General features: G+C 39.3%; 1 protein-coding gene across 1 annotated transcript in view; it reads left to right on the plus strand.

The window, feature by feature from the left end:
• Positions 1 to 1025: 1025 nt before the first annotated feature.
• SUN3 (Sad1 and UNC84 domain containing 3) overlaps positions 1026 to 15419 on the plus strand; it is a 54551-nt gene continuing 40157 nt past the window's right edge. The window contains exons 1-2 of the mRNA XM_003797748.1: positions 1026 to 1147; positions 14489 to 14550. Of these exons, the coding sequence (XP_003797796.1) occupies positions 1026 to 1147; positions 14489 to 14550 (184 nt within the window). The remainder of the gene's footprint in view (positions 1148 to 14488; positions 14551 to 15419) is intronic.

Consider the following 15419-nt stretch of genomic DNA (forward strand, 5'->3'; position numbering starts at 1 on the left):
TGAAAAATATTTAATTCTCAACAAACTGTGGAAAATGTCTTTAGTAAGATTTCATCTCCACTCACTTAGCAGGCTTCTTCACTGCTGCCACACACAAGCTACTGCTCAGATGGCAAAACTGTGCCAATAATTTAGGTGTGTACTTTGATTAATTGCACTGCTTCTTGTTTGAGATAGAAAAAACAAAACTTGGCTTGGCGCCTGTGGCTCAAGTGGCTAAGGCGCCAGCCACATACACCTAAGGTGGTGGGTTTGAATCCAGCCCAGGCCCGCCAAACAACAATGACGGCTGCAACCAAAAAATAGCCAGGTGTTGTGGCGGGCGCTTATAGTCCCAGCTACTTGGGAGGCTGAGGCAGGAGACTCGCTTGAGCCCAGGAGTTGGAGGTTGCTGTGAGCTGTGATGCCACAGCACTCTACCTAGGGGAACAGCTTGAAGTTCTGTCTCAAAAAAAAAAAAAAAAAAAAACCTTTTGATTTGAAATGATTTTATATTTGATGACCTTAATACATGGAAATGGAGTGTATTAACTTTCAGGTTGTAGTTATCTGTAAAAAATAAAGGAGAAAAGTAAGATTGGGAAATATTTTAGCATCTGCCACTGTATTTCTGATATTTTATTTTTTTCAAAAGTATGGGAGCAAACGCAGCAAGACATCCAGATTTGCTAGAGTAAAATAGGATGTTATGGGGGAGGGCTTTGTATTATTTAGTGAATTTGAATATGGTACAGTAAGGCATTTGAAGAGAGTTAGAAGCACGTCCACCCCCTTCCTGGAGCCAGCTGCCAGTCTGTATTATGAGGTGTCACAGAGTGTGATGCAACAGAAGACTCAGAAGCTTTTCAAAATGTGTCCACTCACAGTTTCCCCCTTGAAGGAGAAACATCTGTGAAGTCAGAAAACATAAAAGGAAACACATTTAAAACCAATGATGTATAGATTCATGTTATTCATACAATAGGAAGGAGGAAGCGAATGGTATTCTTCATTCTACCAGCTGTTTGCCACTTGGTGGGGGGAACATGAGTGGAAGAACAAAGACAAGAAGGGCTGCCAGGTTTTTCAGAGGCTGTTCTGACGAAGCCAGCAGTAGCTCAAGTGCGAATATTTTGCAATCAGAGCCTGAAAACCCTTGCACAAACAGGTAGGTGACCTTGCAGAGTGGTGTGCCTAAGATCTTTGGTTATGTGTGTTGTATCTCCAACTTGTACCCTGATTACCTGAAAAATAATTGCTCAACAAATGCCAAATGCTTTTCTCCTTTTTTAGAGAAAATCGCTTCCAAATTCTTTCCTCTGCCGTTTTCTCTTCATCACAACACCTTGTGGCATACTATCTTCCCTCCTTGTTAGTGGTATTTAGGTTAATGACGGTAGTCTAGTAATGAGGACTAAGAAACAGGAGCTGTCCTTTTAAACTCAGGGGGTGGAGCAAGATGGCAGACTAGAAGGATCATTCAGCTGAGTTCTCCTAGTACAACTGGTGAAAGAAAGAGAACCCAGCCATATCTGGTGCAGGAACCATACCTGGAGTTGTAGCTCAGGAGACAGCATATGATCCACAGCAGTGGAGATCTGACTGACTAGACAAGTGATTGGGAGCTGGCAAGAATGGCTGCCCCCCAAACCCCTCAAAGGTCCAGGGATGGGAGGAAGACTTTCTGCAGTTTTTGGTTTTCTGGGGAAGCTATGTGTTGAGTGGAAAGCTTGGAAGAGTGGATGGACTTGAACAGTATACAGCAACCAGATTTGAATACCAGTTGGAGTGGATTTGCCACCAGTTTGATGTTTGGTGAGGCAGCCATACTGGGAAGGTCCAAGCTGCCAGGGGGCCACCATTGTGGGAAGGTCATGAGGGTGGACCTCTTAGCAGGGGCCTAAAACATGGCTGTTTTTGTTCCACCTGCCAGGATCAGAACTCTACTCTTGGGACAGGCTCAGTGGCTCCAACGCCCTACAGGAACTATTGTCAGAGTGCATTTTGAGACCTACCTCTGAAGGATTCTGGAGAGTTTTATGATCCCTACCTGGTAGGGTCTGAATGCTGAGGAAACAATCATGCAATCACTGAGGGCAACTAAGTTAGGAACTAGGACCATGCCTGGAAAATAGAGAGAGATTGCCAGCTATGTTCTTCATCTCCAAATAAACCACAGTGCTATCTGTTTCCTGACAATATATTGCAACATATACATATTCCTATTAAAGTTGGATATATATCCACTGTGTGTGTATATATATGTGTATATATATATACACACATATATATCCATATATATGCACGCAGTGAAGAAAAAATACTAAAAAAAGGAAAAAAATTATATATATGTATACACACATATGTGTATGTACATATATATATGTATCTTTTTTTCTTCTTTTTTGTTAGTATTTTTTTTCTTTTCTTTGCTGCCAAGGTTGCTGCTGTTTTTGGCTATCTGAGCTTTTTTTTGTTGTGTTGTGTTGTGTTGTAGTTGTGAATTTGTTTGGTTGGTTCTGTAATTAACTGCCATTTTTACATTCATTGAAAGCAACGGCTCCTGTAACATGGCAGGCCAGATAAATTGGTTATGGTATTTTAGTCTCATTTATTCTCTCTCTCTCTATGTCACTCCTCTCCATTTCTCTCTTTTGATAAAGATTTTTCTACTTTTTTTCATCTTTCCCATATAAATCACTTGTGCAATAGCTAAGATATACCCTCTTTTTTCTTTCTTTCTTCCCTTGTTCTTATTCCCTCTCTCTCCTTTATTTGATACAACTGTATTTTTAATTTTCTTTACCTATTCTTATTTTATTATTATTATTGTTATTTCTTTTTTCACTGAGAGCGAGGGTGGCATGGCTGTGGTCTGGCAGGGAGGTTACAACAGTAGTCTGGCTCAAGGAGACCAAGAGATCATGGTCTAGGGAGCACTTGTACATTTGGTTCTCAGAATACTATATTGGCAAGTCTATAATGCAGAATTTTTCTATTTCTTTTTCATTTTTATTTATTTATTTCTTCTTATCTTTTGTTTTTGCTCTTTTGTCTTCCTATTTTTGGCGGAGGAAGAGTTAGGTTTGGCTCAGGCTAGTAAGAAGCTCCTGATTTTGAGGAACACAGCCCAGAGCCTCAAAATCCTTGAATTACAGACATAGTCTTAGCATTATACCAATCAATATCATTTCTTCTATCTCTCTGATTCTCTTTTCCTATCCTCTTTCTCTCTTGTTCTTCAATTCTTTTATTTCATCCCCCCCCGCCTTTTATTCTTTTTCTTCCCTTTCTTTCTTTCCTTCTTTTCTCTTCTTTCTTTCTTTTCCTCCTATTTCTCCCTGCTTGCTCTTTACCCATCTTTTCCTTTTGGCCTTACACCAATAGGCTACTTCAACACCTAACTCTCAGACAAGGTCATTTGAAGCAAAGGAAGAAGTGAGAAGGAAAAAGGAGGACAGATTTGAGTTCTGAGTTCTCCTAGTACAACTAGAGGATTTTCCCAAAGGAATGGAAGACCTGCTGGAGACTATCATAAATGAAAACTTCCCAAGTTTTACTAAAGATCTCGACATACTCCTTTTAGAAGGATATCAAACCCTGGGTCATCTTAACTCAAACAGACACATTGTAATGAACCTGTCCAAAGACAAAAGAGAAAATTCTGCAAGCAGCCAGGAGTAAGCACCAACTGACCTACAAGGGCAGAGCCATTAGGGTGACAGCAGACTTTTCAACTGAAATTTTCCAAGCCAGAAATGAATGATATTTCACCTTCAACACTATTTTTTTCTTTCTTTTCTTTTCTTTCTTTTTTTTTTTTTTTGAGACAGAGTATCACTTTATTGCCCCCAGTAGAGTACCATGGCGTCATGGCTCACAGCAATCTCCAACTCCTGGGTTTTCAGGGGTCCTCAAACTTTTTAAACTGGGGGCCAGTTCACTGTCCCTCAAACCATTGGAGGGCTGGACTATGGGCCCTGGGACGAGTCAGCTACTAAGCAAGACAGGCAGCGGTGGCAAAAACACACATGGCAGGCCAGATAAATGTCCTGGGGGGGGGAGGCTGCATGTGGCCTGTGGGCTGTAGTTTGAGGACACCTGGCTTAGGTGATTCTCTTGCTTCGGCCTCCCAAGTAGCTGGGACTACAGGCACCTGCCACAATGCCTGGGTATTTTTTGTTGCAGTTTGGCTGGGACCAGGTTTGAACCCACCACTCTCGGTATATGGGGTAGGCACCCTACCCACTGAGCCACAGGTGCCACCCAACCTTCAATATTCCTAAATAAAACAATTTTCAGCCCAGAATTCTATATACTGCTAAACAAAGCTTCAAAATTGATGGAGAAATCCAATCTTTTGTGGAGATATAAACACTGAGGAATTTGCCACAAGACCAGCTCTATAGGAAATATTTAGACCTATTCTCTACACTGAACTTCACAATGGACCACCAGCAAAGTAGACACACAGAAGCTAATGGTCAAAACTTAGCTTCCCCATTGGCACAAAGGATAAAACTACACAATGGACTTTCACAAAAGATGAATTTTTACCATTCTTACACTTACCTATTCTCTCAATAAATGTCAATGGATTGAATTCCCCACTGAAGAGGCACAGGCTGGCTGATTGGATTAAAAAGCACAAGCTGTTCATATATTATCTCCAGAAGTATACCAAGCCTTAGAGGACAAATCAAGATTCAGGGTTAAGGGATAGAAAACAGTATTTCAAGCAAATGGAAATCAGAAAAGGGTTGCAATCTTATTCTCAGACACAAGCAGATTTAAAGCAACTAAAGTTAAGAAAGACAAAGATGGACACTTCATACTGGTCAAAGAAACAGTACAACAAGAAGACATGTCAATTTTAAATATTTATGCTCCCAATTTAAATGCTCCCAGATTTATGAAACAGACCTTGATGGGTCTGGGCAATATAATATCCCATAACACCATCATAACCAAGGACATTAACACCCCTCTCACAGAACTGGACAGATCTTCTGAACAGAAAATAAACAAAGATACAAAGGACTTAAATGTGACACTATAACAAATGGGATTATTCAACATACACAAAACACACCATCACAAAGCTAAAGAATATACATTCTTCTCATCAGCCCAAGGAATATACTCCAAAATAGATCACTTCCTAGGATACAAATCAAACACAAAATTAAAAGAATAGAAATTATACTTCACCTTTTCTCAGACCACAAGGCAATAAAAGTGGCACTCAACTCCAACAAAATCATTATTCACCACACAAAGGCATGGAACTTAAACAGTCTTATACTGAATGATAGTTGAGTTTAGGAATAGATAAAAGAGGAAATCGTAAATTCCTCAAGCATAAGAGCAATGAAGATGCAAGTTACCAAAACCTGTGGGATACAATAAAAGCAGTTTTAACAGGGAAATTTATCCCATTAGACAACTACCTTCAAAACAAAAAGAGAACAGACCTTCTTATGGAATTGGAAAAAGAAGAACAAGCTAATCTCAAACACAACAGAAGTAAAGAAATAACCAAAATTAAATCAGAGTTAATGAAATTGAAAACAAAAGAATCATTCAGGAAATTAAAACAAAAAGTTGATTTTTCAAAAAAAAAACAAATAAAATCAATAAATCTTTGGCCAGATTAACTAGAAAAAGAAAGGCAATATCTCTAATAACTTCAATGAGAAATGATACAGGGGAAATAAGAACAGATGCCACAGAGATAGAAGAGATTATCTCTGAGTACTACATAAAACTCTATGTCCAGAAATTTGACAATGTGGAGGAAATGGACCAATACCTGGAATCATGACCTCTCCCAAGACTTAACCAAGAAGAAATAGATCTCTTGAACAGACCAATTTCAAGTACAGAGATAGAAAAAACAATAAAAATCTCCCAATAAAAAAATGGCCTGGTCCAGATGGCTTCATACCAGAATTTGATTAAACCTTCAAAGAAGAGCTTATACCCATACTGCAGAAATTATTCCAAACACATTCTACGAAGGAAACATCACCCTGATACCAAAACCAGGAAAAGACCCAACTAAAAAGGTGAACTTCAGACCAACTTAACTAATGAAAATAGATGCAAAAATTATCAATAAAATCCTAGCCATAGATTACAGCTACACATTAAAAAAATCATACATCATGATCAAGATGGTTTCATCACAGGGATACAAGACTGGTTTAATGTACACAAGTCCATAAACATAACTCACCATATTTATAGAAGCAAAAACAAAGACCAAATGATCCTCTCAATAGATGTAGAACATCTAATCCTTTTTTAATTAGAACACTTAAGAATATAGGCATAGGTTGGCACATTTTTGTAACCTGATTGAAGCCATCTATGGCAAACCCACAGCTAATAATTATACTGAATGGAATAAAACTGAAAGCTTTCCACTTAGAACTGGAACCAAACAAGGTTGTCCTCTATCACTGCTACTATTCAACATAGTGCTAGAAGTTCTAGCCAATACGATCAGGCAAGAGAAGGAAAGAAAGAGCATCCAATGGGTGGAGAGGGGATCAAACTCTCCCTTTTTGCCAACAATATGATCATATACTTAGAGAACCCCAAAGACTCAATCAAAAGACTCCTGGAAGTCATCAAAAAATACAGTAATGTCTCAGGATATAAAATCAATGTCCACAAATCAGTAGCCATTGTATATGCCAGTAACAGCCAGGATGAGAAGATAATCAAAGACGCAATTCCCTTCACAGTAGATTCAAAAAAAGAAAGACAGACAGACAGACAGACAGACCTAGGAATATACCTAACAAAAGAGGTGAAGGACCTCTGCAAAGAAAACTCTAAAACTCTAAGAAATAGCAGAAGATATTAACAAATGAAAGAACATACCATGCTCGTGGATGGGAAAAATCAGCATTGTTAACACTGTCTATACTTCCCAAAGCAATCTACATATTTAGTATAATCCCCATTAAAGTACCAACATCATACTTTGGAAGTTGAGGGAAATTATTCATTTTGTATGCAACCAGAAAAAAACCTGTATAGCCAAGGAAATTCTTAGTAATAAAAACAAAACTGTGTATCACCCTACCAGACTTTAGGCTATCCTACAAGGTCATAATGATCAAAACAGCATGATACTGGCACACAAATAGAGACATAGACATTTGGAACTGAAGAGAAGACCATGAGATGAAACCAACATCATATAGCCCTCTGATGTTTGGTAAACCAAACAAGAACATACACTGAGGAAGAGAATCCCTATTCAACAAATGGTGCTGGGAGAACTGGTTAACTACATGTAAAATCCTGAAACTGGACCAGAACCTTTCACCACTTACAAACATCAATTCATAACGGATAAAAGATTTAAATCTAAGGCATGAAACAGTAAAAATCCTTGAAGAAAGGAGGGGGAAAACCCTTGAAGATATCATCCTGGGGAAAGACTTTATGAAGAAGACTTCACTGATAAGTGCAACAACAATAAAAATAAACAAATGGGACTTAATTAAACTGAATAGCTTCTGTACAGCCAAGAGTGCCCATCGAACTATGAATGGATCAATGAATTGTGGTATATGTATACCATGGAATACTATGCAGCATTAAAAAAAGATGGAGGCTCGGCGCCTATAGCTCAACCGGCTAAGGCGCCAGCCACGTACACCTAAGGTGGCGGGTTCGAATCCCCAGCCTGGACCCGCCAAACAACAATGACGGCTGCAACCAAAAAAAAAATAGCCGGGTGTTGTGGCGGGCGCCTGTGGTCCCAGCTACTTGGGAGGCTGAGGCAAGAGATTGCTTAAGCCCAGGAGTGGAGGTTGCCGTGAGCTGTAATGCCACGGCACTCTACCCAGGGGGACAGCTTGAGGCTCTGTCAAAAAAAAAAAAAAAGATGGAGACTTTACCTCTTTTATGTTTACATGGATGGAACTGGAAAATATTCTTCTTAGTAAAGTATCTCAGGAATGGAAAAAAATATATCCAATGTACTCAGCACTACTATAAAACCAATTTATAATCACTCACTTTCATATGAGAGATGAATCACAACTATAGCACAGAATGAAGGAGGAAAGGGGAGGGGGATCGAAAGGGAGGGGGATGGTTTGATAGAAGGGAGGGGTTAATGAGGAGGGACCTCATCTATGAAGCATATTCCAAGGGTACAAGTGAAATCTATCAAGTATTGAACACAAATATCTTAACATTGTGATTAAGTAAATAAGGTGAAAGCTATGTTAATTAGTATGATATAAGCACTCCAATTTGTGCAAATAATCAAATACATTGAATCCTACAAAGGCATAAATGTATTCATGATGTATGTATATATGACTTAATAAAAAAAAGGAATGGAGAAGCAAGAATCCAATGTATTCAATTCTAATATGAAGGCAGTAGATTAGCTAATACAAGGGGTGGGGTAGGGGAATGAGGGAGCTGGGAGAGGGAAGGAGGGAGGAGGGTAGTGGGTCTCAGTGTGTGGCACACCTCTTAGGGGCAGGACACAATTATAAGAGGGACTTTACCTAACAAATGCAATCAGTGTGCCCTAATTCTTTGTACCATCAATGAATCCCAAACAAACAAACAAAAAGTCTAGACCTTGAACCAAATGTAAAAAATATTTTTAAGACAATCCTTGGGAAATTAAGTATGGATCAGAATTAGGTGAAACCAAGAACTTATTAACAACATGTGATAATGGCACAGAGGTTATAAAGAAAACACCCATGTACAAAGGAACAATGATTGGAAGCCTGGATTTTCCTTGAAAATATTTCAGCAAATATAAAGACAAAAAGGAAAATATTATAATTTTCTATAGCAAAATTCTGATAATTGTTGAATCTAGGTAGCAGATAAATAAGGATTCATTATACCAGTGTCTTCTTTATATATTTACATTTCTTATAATAAAAAGAATGTAAAATTTAAAAAAATAATAAAAGAAAAACTCATAGGCACCTATAGTCCCAGCTACTTGGGAGGCTGAAGAAAAAGGGTAACTTGAGCACAAGAGTTTGAGGTGGCTGTGAGCTTTGATACCAAGACACTCTACCCAGGGCAGCTCTGTCTCAAAAAAAAAAGAAAGAAAGAAAGAAAGGAAGGAAAGAAAGGAAGGAAGGAAGGAAGGAAGGAAGGAAGATAGATTATAGCCTTGGGTGAGAATTGACTAAAGAATCTGTGAATGGATACACACCCTGAGCTAATAATGGGTGTTTCCTCCAGTGAGAACAGAAGCAGAGATTGGGGGTGGGAGGGGTGAGGAAGCACTACTGCTTGGGTGGGCCAAAGACCTAAGACCTGTTTACCTCCTCCATTTGCTGCCTTCTGGGAAAAGAAAACTGAAAGTAATGAAAGAACCAACCTATCAGTAACAATGGAGTATTTGCACAGCAACAAAATTGTGGATAAAAATAAAAGGAACAGAATTTGAAAATTATAATAGATAACAAATCATACTCAACCCAAATGGCAGAATCCCACCCAGAACCCCCTGGGTAAAGTCATGGAAGGAGTTTCGCAAAGCAAAGCCTGGCAGCCAGAATTCTTAATAAAACACTGACTAGGGCAGCACCCGTAGCTCAGTGGGTAGGGCGCCAGCCACATACACCAAGGCTGGCAGGTTCAAACCTGGCTGGGTCAGCTAAAAAACAATGATGGCAACTACAACCAAAAAATAGCTGGGCATTGTGGGGGTTGCCTGAAGTCCTAGCTACTTGGGAGGCTTAAGCCCAAGAGTTGGAGGGTTGCTGTGAGCTGTGACGCTACAGCACTCTACCCAGGGCAGCACTCTACTCAGGGTGACAGCTTAAGACTCTGTCTCAAAAAATAAAAATAAAAGGGTGGCACCTTTGGCTCAAAGGAATAGGAGGCCAGCCCCATATGCCAGAGGTTGTGGGATCAAACCCAGCCACAGCCAAAAAGAAGAATAAGAATAAGAAAATAAAAATAAATAAAACGCTGAATAAACTTTTGGTAGATGTGGTAATGTGGTAATCTTCATGTAAGTCAGTCATAATTGACCTTTGAATCATTTTCTAGGGAAAGGAGGGGAGAGGAGAGGATGGGTGGAGAGAGGGTGATTGGTGGGATCACGCCTATGATTTATCCTATAAGGGTACATATGAATCTTACTAAATGTAGAATATAAATGTCTTAACACAACAACTAAGAAAATGACATGAAGGCAATGTTAACCAGTTGGATGAAAGTATTCCAAACTGTATATAGAAACAACCCACTGCACCCCATGATAGTATTAATGTACACAGCTATAACTTTTTTTTTTTTTTTGAGACGGAGCCTCAAGCTATCCCCCTGGGTAGAGTGCCATGGCATCACGCTCACAGCAACCTCCAACTCCTGGGCTCAAGCGAGTCTCCTGCCTCAGCCTCCCAAGTAGCTGGGATTACAGGCACCCGTCACAACGCCTGGCCATTTTTTGGTTGCAGCCATCATTGTTGTTTGGCGGGCCCAGGCTGGGGATTCAAACCCGCCACCTTAGGTGTATGTGGCTGGCGCTTTAGCCGCTTGAGCCACAGGCGCCGAGCCAGCTATAACTTAATAAAAAAAAAGAAAAAATAAAAAAAAAGAAAGTGGAACCCCTACCACTTCCCACATGACCAGTAATAGTTAAGTGGGTAGGACTCAAGAATATACTTCCCTGGAGGGCAGAGAGTTAAGAGAACTTCCTTCTTAGCTGCTTTTTGACTGTCTTATGACACTGCAATGCTAATAAGCATGATTGCCTTAAGCTACTCAATTATTCTGTATTGGGCAAATCAGTTGGCTCACCCTGAGTCTCCCTGCAGGGTTCAGGCTGTAGTTTTAAGGGCCAACTGATCTTGTAACTCAAGAGCAGATCACCGAGAGAGTAAATTTGTACATCACATCATCAACAAACTTGAAAAAATTAATATAAGCAATCTATTTACCAACAGTTGAATGCAATTTTAAAGAAGGAGCAAAATTCAAATAAATACACATATCTACATATAAATTAAATTACTTTCAAGCTTAAGGTTACCTGCTTAGCAATTCCTTGTAGACCTAGAGCAGGAAATTGTGCCTTTCAGTTAACAGAAACTAGTTCAGAACCAACAGGTGAAAAATTAGAGGGCAAATTGCTAAAGTGACTTTAAATTCTGGGCCCAGCTCTGCCCCCTTTCCACTGCCCCCCCCCCACCCCGTGCTTCTCCTGCTGCGTCAGGCTGCTATCTGCAATTAATGAGTGAGCCATCCAAAGTAGTTTTTCTTGTAAGTAGAAATTTGTAGTTTGTCAACTTGTAATACTTTGTACAGAAGTTCATAGCCTTCTGCCTTAGCTTGGTTAGACTATTCTAGCCTTTCTTTTTTTCTTTTTTCCTGTAAGGCTTTCTAAAACGTTGGGCAAGAACAGGTTGTAACTACAACCGCCGTGTGCAATGATTTAACAGAATGTACTGCAAATGAATGTGCACACACCCTGTGACCCAGCACTTCTGCTCTTAGAAATATACCCAAACAAAATGTGTACATTTGTTCATCAAAAACTATGTACAAGAAGAATGTTCCTAGACACATTGCCTATAAGAATATTTCCCTCTTACAGCATTGATTACCATGGCCCCCAATTACCCACCAGTGTTAGCATAGATACCCATGTGACATTCACACAAGAAAATAATGAACCACAATAGCACTGATAACTCTCACAAACACAGTGCTGAGAACAGAAGGCAGACAGTGGAGCACAGATACACATGGTGCCGTTTTCACAGGGCTCAAAGCTCGGCAAGTCAAGATGGTGGGAATAGAGCTCAGGAGAGCAGCTACCTTTAGTGGTGCATGTAGGATCTAAGGGGGACAAAAGAGAGGCTTCTGATGGACTGTGTTTGTTTGCTAAAACTACAATTAAAAAAAAATACCACAGCCTGGGTCGTTTGAACAATAGAAACTTGTTCTCACAGTTTTGGAGGCTGGAAGTCCAAGGTCAAGGTTCCAGCTGGTTCATCTCCAGTGAAGGCTCTCTCTCTGGTATGTAGACAGCTGCTTCCTCACTGTGTCTTCATGTGACCTTCTTCTGAAGGCACACTCAGACAGGGAAAGAACTCTGCTTTCTCTTCCCCTTTTTTCTCCTTTTATTTAGAAGTATTACAGGGGCACAGATATTTTTGGTAGCCTGGATCAGACAGTGTCCAGTGTACCCATTAGGTAGGTTTTGACTCACCCTCTCTTCCCCACTCCTGCTTAATTTCCTTTAAGTTTTACTTCCCAGTAAGCTCATGTATGTTCTTCAGATCTGTTTTCATGGTGAGTTACATGCAGTGTTTTTTTTTCCCCATTCTTTAGATACTTCCCTTAGGATAATGGTCACCAGTTCCATCCAAACTGTTGCAAAAGCCATTAAGTCATCCTTCTTCGCGGCTGAGTAGTACTCCATGTTATACATATTCCACCTGTGTTAATTTACTCATGAACTGATGGACACATAGGTTGATTTCGCATCTGTACAATTGCTAACTGTGCTGCAATCAACTTTCCCATATAGCGTCTTTTTGTTAAAATGGCTTTTTTTCCTTTGGGTAAATATTCAGTAGTGGGATTGCCAGGTCAAATAGTAGGTCTACTTTTAGTTCTTTGAGGAATCTCTATACTGTATTCCACAGAGGCTATACTAATTTGCAGTCCCACCAACAGTGCAGAAGCATTCCTGTCTGCACCTACTCCAGCATCTATTATTTTGGGACTTTTTAATAAAAGCCATTCTAACAGAGGCAAGGGGATATCTCATTGTGGTTTAAATTTGCATTTCCGTGAAGGTTAGTCATGGTGCGCATTTTTTCATGGGTTTGTTGGCTATTTATCTTCTTTTGAAAAGTTTCTGTTGGTGTTTGTTGCCTACTTTTTGAGGCAGCTGTTTGACACATGATGATTTGTATGAGTTCTTTATAGCTCTTTTTTGGATGTATAGTTTTTGAATATTTTCTCCTATTCTGAAGATTTTCTATTTATGTTGTTGATTATTTCCTTTGCTAGAGGAAGCTTTTAAATTTAGTCAAGTTTCTTCAACATTTCCGCAAAGATAACTACCAAACACTAAGAAAATAAATTGTAAAGAAAAAAATGGAAAAACATATCATGCTTTTGGACTAGTAGAATCAACACTGTTAAAATGTCCACACTACCTGAAGTGGTTTACAGATTCAATGCAATTTCCTTTAACATACTAATGTCATATTTCACAGAGCTAGAAAAAAATAATTCTGTGTTTTATTTAGAACCCAAAATGAGCCCAAATAGCCAAGCCTTAATTAAGCAAAAGGATCAAATCTGGATGTATCACATTACCAGACTTCAAACTTTACCACAGGGCTGTAGTAACCAAATCAGCATCATATTAGCATCAAAATAGAGACATAGACCAATTGAACAGAATAGAAAACTGAGGTATAAAACCATCCACATACAGCCAATTGATACTTGACAAAGCAGACAAAAATATACAGGAGAGAAAAGAATTCCTATTTATAAATGGTGCTGGGAAAATTGGTAGCTACATCCAGAAGAATGAAACAGGACCTATCTCTCTCACTGCTCTCAAAAATTAACTCAAGAGGAAGAAATGGCTTAAATTGTAAGGCATGAAACCATAAGAATTCTAGAAGAAAGTGATCCCCTTTTTATAAGCACATGAATCCTATTAATAATAATAGTTCAGGGACCCACTCTCCTGACTTCATTTAACCTCAGTAATCAGCTTAAGACTCTACACCCAAATACAGTCACACTGGGGATAAGGCTTCAACATATAAAACTGGAGACATACAATTTTTTCCACAGCAATGAGTCCTGGGTGCGGCTTCAAGGACATGTTCATTCTGTGAAGGGTCCCTGGGCTGTACAATAATAATGTGTGCCCCTTCTGTATGTATGTTATATTTCAACACAAAGCAGAAAAAGTGTCATGATGGCTTCAGAGAATTTTATTAGATAATTGTTTTAGTTTAATACCTAATTTCTACAAAATGAGAGCCTGGCTTCTTTTCTTTTTCTTTCTTTTCTCTTCTTTTCTCCCTCCCTCCCTCCCTTACTCCTTCCCTCCCTTCCTTCCTTCCTTCCTTCCTTCCTTCCTTCCTTCCTTTCCCTCTCCCTCTCCCCCTCCCCCTTTCCTTATTCTACATTTGAGACCTCTGGGATAATTGCTTTGTTTTCTTAAGCATTTAAGGAATATGAGTAGGCATATAATAGCATACAGGTATGTGTATATAAGTAAAGGATATGAGTGTATGTATGTACACATGTGTACTATAGTGAAAACTATCTTCTCTCAATTTCAAAAACAATGGATTAGAAATTAATTCACAGACTCAACCTGGAATATGTAAGAATGAACACGAGCAAGTCTGTTGAGTTCAGTGGAATAACCAGATTAAAGCTCGAGTTAAAGGGTAATAGTGATATATGACATCGCTGAATTCTTTTTTAACATTATTTTTATTCTTGTTAGGTTAACTCGACCACGGAAGATTATCTTATGTGTGATTCTTGGATTGACTTTCCTTTTCATAGGTATGTTTCACTTACTAAGTAATGATCCTTAATGCCATTCCCAAGATATGTCTGCATGGTGAGAGAGGTTTTAACAGAATAGCTCACATTCATAGATAAATGGCACAGAAAATCCTAGAGTGACCTGCATATTCATGTTTTTGTCTTTTATTTCTGATTATAAAAATAATACATATGTATAAGCTTCTTTGTAGAAAGTTTAGAAAATGCTTTTTTCTTTTAGAACTGTGGTTCATAATAGAAATTGCTTTAATGTTAAGAACATTTCAAATATTTATTGCAAATGTATTATACATTACATCTTTTTTAAATTTGGGGAACTCAGCTTGGGAGATTTTGACAACCAAAGACTCTTACTCATCACACTGTAAGTTATTGCTGGACTTGAGATGGTAATTTCTGACCGGGCAGTACCACAACCCCTAGCACACTGGACAATTGCTCGTTACCATATTGACAAATTGAGACAAGGAGTTCTCATTAAAACCAGGCTTTCAACCCAGTTATTGCCACGAAACCATTTATAACATGGCAGCACTCTGGGTACTTCTTTATGATTGCACAGGCATACCCAGACTGCTGGTTTACCCTGATTCTGTGCCTGCCCAAGGTCAGGCCTGCTCCATCCAGTGAGTGCCCATTTCAGTTCAGTGAACCTCTGAACTAGACCTTGAACACTTTGGTTTCTAAGAACTACAGATTGCTTGGTTTGCTCTGTTTCCTGGCTGTCTTCTCTTTATTACCCTCTGCTGGCCTTCACCATTTTGCTGCTGCTGGCCCACCTCATCATCCCCACCTCATCATCCCCACCTCATCATCCCCTCCCCACCTCATCATCCCCACCTCATCATCCCCACCTCATCATCCCC

Source organism: Otolemur garnettii, unplaced genomic scaffold (genome assembly GCF_000181295.1).
Source record: "Otolemur garnettii isolate 467f Iridium unplaced genomic scaffold, OtoGar3 scaffold00123, whole genome shotgun sequence".
NCBI lineage: Eukaryota > Metazoa > Chordata > Mammalia > Primates > Galagidae > Otolemur > Otolemur garnettii.